Raw genomic sequence first — 8,489 nt, forward strand, 5'->3', positions numbered from 1 at the left:
AAAAAAATTGCTACATGTGCAATCAGTCATTTCCAAGGCAAAGTTGTCCAAAAATATTGTCCATTGTGCAATATATCAAACAAACTGTCCAAAAAATGTTGTCCATCATACTACAAAATCAATATTAGCTTGAAAAAATGTCAAAAAAATCAAGTTACATTTTTAACTTAAACAAACATGAGAAAATTTTACTACAATTGAACTTACCATTTATTACTTTTTTACATACCAAAAAAGTGTTGCATTTGTAGGCAAGCATTTGTATTTTCAACACATGGAGTTAGTGCATAATTGAACCTAACTTCATTTCCCTGTGTATATATATAAACAAATAAGTTTATTTGATAAACATGTATGATAACATTTATTTTTTACTTGACCAATATTCACAAGATTTGATACTTGAGACGACGATGGTATGGTGGTGGTACTAACAAATGCTACCAATGTAATCACAATGATTATAAAAGTGTAAGAAATAACTTAGCTACTTATGCCTACAAGACATAAAACATATAAACAGGTAAGTTTATTCAAAATTCCATGTATGAAAATGTTTACATGTTACCTGACAAACATTTGCATCATTTGATACTTGAGACTAGGGGTATTCACCAAACCGTAAAAACTGCACCAAATAGTATAACCGCACCACACCACAAGTAATAGTGCACCACACCACACCGCATGGTGCAGTGCGGTTTGCAGTTTTATAATAAGAAAACCGCACAAACCGCACCGCACCGCACCCTCTCTATATATTAATATATTTATTTATTTTTAATATTAAATATATTATTAATAGTTTGATAAACCTAGTTTTCAAAAAAAAAAAAAAAAAGGTTTAATAACCCTAGCAAGTGTTGACTAGAAAAGCCAACCCTAAATAAAGAAAAACTAACTCAATAATTTAAAACTTGGCCCAAAAAAAGAGAAAAATTAGTTTTAGGCTGAGTAGGAAAAGCCCAAAATTTGAAAAATATATCAACTTCAAACCGCATCTTATACATAGTATTGCACATGTGACTACAAAAATGAGGTGCAGTGCGGTTATAGTTTTGGCTAAACTCTAAACCGCATCACACCGCACATGTGACCGCAAAAACAAGGGGCAGTACAGTTATGATTTTAGCTAAACCGCACCGCAAAGTGCGGTGCTAAAAATGGCCCAAAACCGCACCACAAACACCCCTACTTGAGACTATGATGGAGTTAATGTTTTCTAACATCAAAGCCCATTTGCCTTCTGTATTTTAACCAAAATTCTCATGCATCTTCTAATGTATCGAATTCCATACCAACTCTAGGATTCAAATCTGCATTGGCATCCATGTTTTGAGGGAATTCTATCGCCACACTATGCAATGAATTAAAAAATACTCTTGTAATTAACAAAAAAAATGTAAAAAATATTACTATAAATATAGAAGAATGAATGTTTTTCATTGAAAATAAAAGCTGAAAATTTGTGTCCCAATATTGTGCTTATCATACATAAGAATTATGACAAACCAATATATGATCATGAGAGATGATGACCCAATTGATAAAGGACAGTTTCAAGCTAAAATTTTTTAAGAAACTATTAAAGTGTATCATACCTATACAAAGACAAACATTCAATTATCAAAATTTTTTTTTCTAAAAAAAAAATGATATTTTCTATCCCTATGACAATAAATTTTTATCACTAAATTCTGACTACAAACTTGAAAGGCAAAGACAAAAATACTACAGTTTAGACACAATCAGGACCTAAAAGCATAGAATTCAACCAATGTAACATCTAATTAAGTAAAATAGGGATTTTAGCTATATCCCTTGTATCACTAACCATCCATTTCTTTAATTTTGCTAGACCTTATTTCACATATCTATTTGAAAATGTGCAAAATTAAAGTTGCAGCAACAAAAAAAAAAAAAAAAAAACTACCCAAAAATATTACTCAAAACAAAACTAAATAATGATTCAATAAATATATATCACTAGTAGAACTAAAATCAAACCCCAACTATCTTGACCCTTGATCCAACTCTCCGCTTACCCAAAAAATAATTTTTATTTTGATTCAATGTATACAAAAGAGAGAACTCACCTCATTGACTCGTTTGATGTCGGAAACAACCTAGGAATCAAAGATGGACCCGCGGTGATTTTGCCATATGGGATTTTGGGGATTTTCTAATGATACATTGGCCAAGTATCGTCGGAACCACCAATCTAGTCAGTGGCTGTGTCGCTTCAGAGAGACCTTTACTCCATGAGAGTTGAGACAACTTCACACACTTGGAGACAGAGAAAGAGGGAGAGTGTGAGTGTTTGGGGGTTTGGTTTCAAATGGTAAGTTTCAGTTTTTTCTTTGCTTTTGTTGATGGGTGTGAGTTGGGGCTGCCATGACAATGGGTTGAAGGAGAGGTAGAGAGCAAGGAGGAGGGCAGTTGCGTAGGAGAGAGAAAAATTTGATTTTATGAAATTATGAACTCAGACCCATCAGGTAAGAATAAACAGTGAGCGGGCTTTGAAAAATTTTAAGGGTGAAACAGTCTTTTTCTTACTTGGTGAGGTGTCTAAAAGGCGAAGCAATATTGGAAGGTGTACCCCTCAGAACACTGTTGTTTAGTAAGGAGATGCAAAACAACAATGTGTACAATAATTTCCAAAACGACATAAGAGAGGAATTATTAAACTAATAAAGAAAATTTGGAAAAAAAAAAAAATTATTGGTGTAAACAAAGATTGAACTCCAGATCTCTTATTCAACCATCAGAGATTTTATCAATTAAGCTAACTGGAACCCACCTAATATACTGGACTAAGGTGACTAAGTAAACATATTCGATCTTCTGATTTGCTTCTTCTTTTTTTAAATGAAGACAATAATTTCTTTCTTTTTTTTCATTGGGTGACAATTATTATTGTTCAAAATGACAAAACCTCGAATGTATGGAATAGAGAAAAAAAAAATTTAGGGAGAGAGGATAAGATCAAGGTACTCATGTTGTATCTTTATTAATAAAACAGGATGTATCTCTTTATAAATAAAAGTCTAGTCCATAAATTTTTATGTAGATTAATATTTTTTTTTTTTTTAAATCCAACTTTGGATTACATGTTCTTATATTCTTAACACATACTCTAAATTTCTTGCTATATAATTCGTAAACTCATATTTTGTATATAGTTTTTAAAGTATAACAAATTAATTTGAAATTTTTTATCTTATAGATAATATTTTAAATAAAAAAAAATACATAAGATGGTTATTAATATTATGATGATCATCATAAGCATAGAGGGAATAAGGTGTCAATGTAATCCGTTCGATTTATTATAAAAATACATATATATATATATATATATATATATATAGATATATATATAGATATATTTATATATATCCAATAGAAATTATCAATTGGTGTAGTATTGATAGAAGTTGTACCAAGTTTTTTTTTTTTTTTTGAAATGCATTTGATAGAAAGGTTACCCATCATTCAAAATGATGTTTAGTATCTGTAAAAACCAAAATACTAGGATGGATAGTTTCTTTGGTTCCAAATTATGCTTTACCTAAGTTTAATTTTACTATCCTTGAAAAAGATAGTAATATTTGTGTTTTATTAGTCGATATAATTAATTATGTGTTTAAATTTAGTTAGAAGACTTAGTGTACTACAAGGCTACACCTAAACTAATTTAACTAAAACTAACCCATATATTATTGGAATGATGATCTTCAATATTTACCTTTTTGTGCTCTCCAAAATACGTACCCTAAACATGTCTTTAACACTAGCCATAAAATTTAAATAAGAAATGAGGATGAAATTTAGTAATCTACGTTGCAAACACTAGTCATAAAATTGGATTTTTTCTATAGCATAATGATAATATAAGTAACATATTGTAATTAATGAATAAATAAAAATCATATATTATTGTAGAATCATGTAAAAGTGATGTTGCATTAATTATAACTTGACATCTATAAGTTGGGAAGATTATATAAATCCCTTACAACTTCTTTATTATCTCTTTTATTCCATGTAAATTAAATTTCATTATTTGGAATGGAGGACTTAGGTTCTGTTTAATACTTGAAAGGATGACAAAAGTAATTAATTTCTCCCAAACTTGTGGTTCGAGGAGCCATGCAGGACTTAGGTTCTGTTTAATACTTGAATGGATGACAAAAGTTATTAATTTCCCCAAAACTTGTGGTTCGAGGAGCCATGCAGGACTTAGGTTTTGTTTAATACTTGAAAAGATGTCCGAAGTAATTAATTTCCCCTAAGCCTTTTGTCCGAGGATCCATGCAGGACTTAGGTTTTGTTTAAATACTTGAGTAAATAGAGAGGCACGAGGCCTTCATACAATAAAAGAACTTATATAGAAAGGAAATTTTCATTAATAATAGTACCTTTTTAGGTTGTTTACATTCCAAGGGCATGGTATTACATTCTCATCTAAATCTTCTAGAAAATATGCACCAACACCAGCCACTGGGGTGATGCGATATGGTCCTTCCCAATTTGGTCCTAGCTTTCCCCATGCTAGATATTTTGCAGTGCCCAAAACTTTCGTCAACACTAAGTCCTCAGGCACTAGTGGCCTCAGCTTTACTTTGGCATCATAACCTTGCTTAAGTGTGTGTTGGTAGTATGCCAGTTGGACCATTGCTCTTTCCCTTCTTTCTTCAATAAGGTCTAAGCTTTTTTCTAGCAGCTCATTGTTGCTGCTTGGATAGAATGAACTGGTTTTCAGTGTTGGAAAACCCGTTTCTAGGGGAATAACAGCCTCGGCCCCGTAAGTCATCGAAAAGGGGGTCTTTCCTGTTGACTTGCGGGGTGTGGTTCGATACATCCATAGGACATGTGGCAGTTCTTCCACCCACCTTCCCTTCATGTTATCTAACCTCTTCTTAAGTCCGTTCACTATGACCTTGTTAACAGCCTCAGCTTGTCCATTCCCCTAGGGGTAGAATATTTATTCGTAATTCCCAATTCACAACAGTACCTCCTGAAGGCTTTACTATCGAACTGAAGACCATTGTCTGAGATGAGGGAGTGAGGGACCTCGAATCGAGTAACAATGTTTTTCCAAATGAACTTTTTGACGTCCACATTTCTGATATTCACTAAAGGTTTAGCTTCTACCCATTTAGTGAAGTAATCAGTGCCAACGAGCAGATACCTTTTGTTCCTTGCTGCCTTGGGAAAGGGCCTGACAATATCCAAGCCCCACTGAGCGAATGGCCAAGGGCTGGACAGTGGATTAAGGATCCCTCCTGGTTGATGTATGTTTGGCGCAAACCTCTAACACTGGTCACACTTCTTCACGTATTCAAGTGCTTCTTTCTGCATGTTTGGCCACCAGTAGCCTTGGGTGATGGCCGTATGAGATAAGGACCTGCCTCTCGTGTGGCTTCCACAAATCCCTTCGTATAATTCCTCTAGGATTATTTCTAAGGCCTTTTGGTGTACGCAGAGTAAGTATGGTCCAGAAAAGGAATGTTTATACAGCTTCTGGTCCTCGGATAGCCAGAATCGAGAAGCGTTTCTCCGTATATTGTCAGCTTCGGTCTTCTCTTCAGGCAAGATGACTTCCTTTAGAAATAGTACTAGAGGGTCCATCCAGCTAGCTCCCACTCTGACATTGTGGACATGGATCACTTCTCTCTTCGTCACTGAGAGTTTGTATAAATCTTCCACAAGGATGACCTAGGGCAAACCATGAGCCGAGGAGGTGGCAAGCGTGGACAAGGAGTCGGCATGTGTGTTCCCACTTCTAGGGATATGCAGTAAGCTAAAAGAATCGAAACGTGACTGTAGGCGTTTAACTTGGTCTAAGTATCCCTGCATTCTTTCGTCTCTTGCTTCTAATTCTCCATTCACTTAGCTAATGACCAGTCTTGAGTCCGAGAACATATTTACTGCTTTTTTGCCTAGTTTCTGAACCATGGACATCCCCTCCAGTAGGGCCTCATATTCAGCCTCATTATTCGTGGCCAAGAAACCCAGTCTTAGCAATTTTTCGATGGTGATCCTTTTAGGGGAAATTAGAACTAGCCCCACTCCAGAGCCCCTTTGGTTCACTACGCCATCAACATATACTTTCCAGCATGTCAGCCCCTGTAGAGAGATTGCGCCAACCGATTTTTCATCCATGTCTTGCGTCTTTGCTTCCTCTTCTAACGAGGGTTCAGGGAATTCAGCCACTAAATTTGCGAGGACTTGGCCTTTGACAAAGGTATGAGGCATGTACTTGATGTCAAAAGCCCCTAGAATCGTGCCCCATTTAGCAACTCTTCCTGTATAATTAGCACTCCGAAGTATGGACCTAAGTGGAAGCTGGGTTAGAACGATAACTGTGTGTGCCTGGAAGTAATGGGGAAGCTTTCGTGTAGCTTGAACCACCGCTAGGATGGCTTTTTCTAGTGGTAGGTAGCGGATCTCAGCTTCATGCAATGATTTGCTCATGTAATAGACTGATTGTTGTACGCCATTGTCTATTCGTATTAGCACTAGGCTTATTGCATGAGAGGCCACAGCGATGTAGCCGAGGTGGTTGCTTCTTGGGAGTGGCAGATGGGTTAACGTTCAGGTGGTGGTAGATGAAACTCGGATCAACCCCTGGGGCCTCGTAGGTGTCCCACGAAAACATGTCCACGTTTTTTTTTGAGAAACCCAATCAGTTCTTCTTTCTCTTGGGGAGGTAGTTTCGAGCCGACTTGAAAGAACTTTTCTGGATTAACGCCAACGGCTACCTTTTCTAGATCTTCACATTTTGCCTCCTTTGTTGATTCATTACCGGACAATGCCGGGGTGGCTGATTGCTAAAAGCCCCTTCTAGTAGAGGCCGAGGGCTCAGCACTGGGTTGGCGTGAGATAGCGGCCACCATGCACTGTCTGGCCATAGTCTGATTCCTCACAATCTTTTTAACCTGGCCCTCTGACGGGTACTTCACCTTCTGGTGCAGGGTAGAAGAGACAGCCCCTAGGGCATGTAGCTAAGGTCTAGCCACAATAGCCGTGTAGGGTGAATAAGCGTTAACTATGATGAAATCCACCTCCACCACGTCTGAACTGGTTTGTATGGGCAATCTGATCTGTCCCTTTGGAATAACGGTCTTTCCCTCGAAACTTACCAGAGGGGAATCGTACGTCGATAGGTCCTCGAGTTTTAAGTTTAGCCCCTTGTACAGGTTGTGGTACATTACTTCAACAGCACTGCCCTGATCTACTAGCACTCTCTTCACATCATATCCTCCAATCCTGAGTGTGACTGCTAGAGCATCGTTATGGGGTTGGATGGTCCCGATCTTATCTTCGTCCGAAAAGCCTAGCACTGGTGAAGCCTTCTTCTTGGCCTTTTTGGACTCTCGATCGTCATCCTCGGTGGAAAGCCGAGCCACAGACATTACTCTGGAAGGGCAAGAGCCGGTCCTTCCTGGAGTCGCAAGAATGACATTTATCGTGCCTATAGGAGGTCTTAAGGAGGTGTTTCTCCGGGATTTAGGATTCGCCTATCCTTGTTGACCATCGGAATGATGTAGGAGGTGCCTTAATTTTCCTTCTTGGACCAGTTGGTCCAAGTCGTTTCTTAAGTTTCTGCAGTTCTCGATGGTATGCCCCGATTCTTAGTGGTATTGGCAATACAAGTTTTGGTTGCACTTCATGGGGTCTCCTACCATCTTATTTGGCCATTTGAAGAATGGCTCGTTCTTGATTTTCTCCAAAACCTGATGTACCAGTTCTCAGAACACAACATTAATTGCTTACATGTTGGCAGATCTGGATTGCCCTGCAAAGTCTTTCCTCGGCCGGTTGTTGTTGTTGTTAAATCGGTCCGACTTGAAGTCCCTCCTCTCCTGAGGGAGAACCTTCGCTTTTCCTTTACCTAACTGCTGGTCTTCTTCGACCCTTTTGTACTTGTCGATTCGGTCCACGAGTTGGTGCAAGTTGGTGACAAGTTTCCTGTTAGGGATTTTCTTAAACCATGCTCAGTTGGGAGGCCACTCTTGAAAGTGCTGATGGCGACGTCGTCATAGTTACCCTCTATCTCATTGTACATCTCCCAGTACTTGTCCGAGTAGGCTTTTAGGGTCTCCCCTTCTAGCATGGACAAAGATAGTAGAGAATCCAAGGGCCGAGGAACCCTGCTACTTGTGATGAAGCGAGAGCCAAAGGCTTGGGTCAAATGCTTAAAGGAGCTTACGGAATTTGGTTTGAGGCCGTCAAACCATCTCATTGCCATTGGTCCCAAGCTGGACACAAATACTTTGCACATCAAAGCCAAATACTTTGCACATCAAAGCCTCGTCTTTGGAATGGATGACCATTCTTTGGTTAAACTAGCTTATGTGCTCTACAGGGTCCGTTCGACCATTGTACATAATGAAAGTAGGTTGATGGAATCGTTGAGGAAGCTTAGCCCCTTCTATCCTGCGTGGGAAGGGTGACTTAGAGATTCGATCCAGGGCCTTGCT

General features: G+C 38.1%; 1 protein-coding gene across 1 annotated transcript; it reads right to left on the reverse strand.

The window, feature by feature from the left end:
- Nucleotides 1-7,010: 7,010 nt before the first annotated feature.
- On the reverse strand, nucleotides 7,011-7,421 carry LOC126701048 (uncharacterized). Its single transcript, XM_050399191.1, has one exon. The coding sequence runs from the start codon at nucleotides 7,419-7,421 to the stop codon at nucleotides 7,011-7,013; it is 411 nt and encodes a 136-aa protein (XP_050255148.1).
- Between the last annotated feature and the right edge of the window lie 1,068 nt (nucleotides 7,422-8,489).

The sequence above is a fragment of the Quercus robur genome, chromosome 9, assembly GCF_932294415.1.
Source record: "Quercus robur chromosome 9, dhQueRobu3.1, whole genome shotgun sequence".
Taxonomy (NCBI): domain Eukaryota; kingdom Viridiplantae; phylum Streptophyta; class Magnoliopsida; order Fagales; family Fagaceae; genus Quercus; species Quercus robur.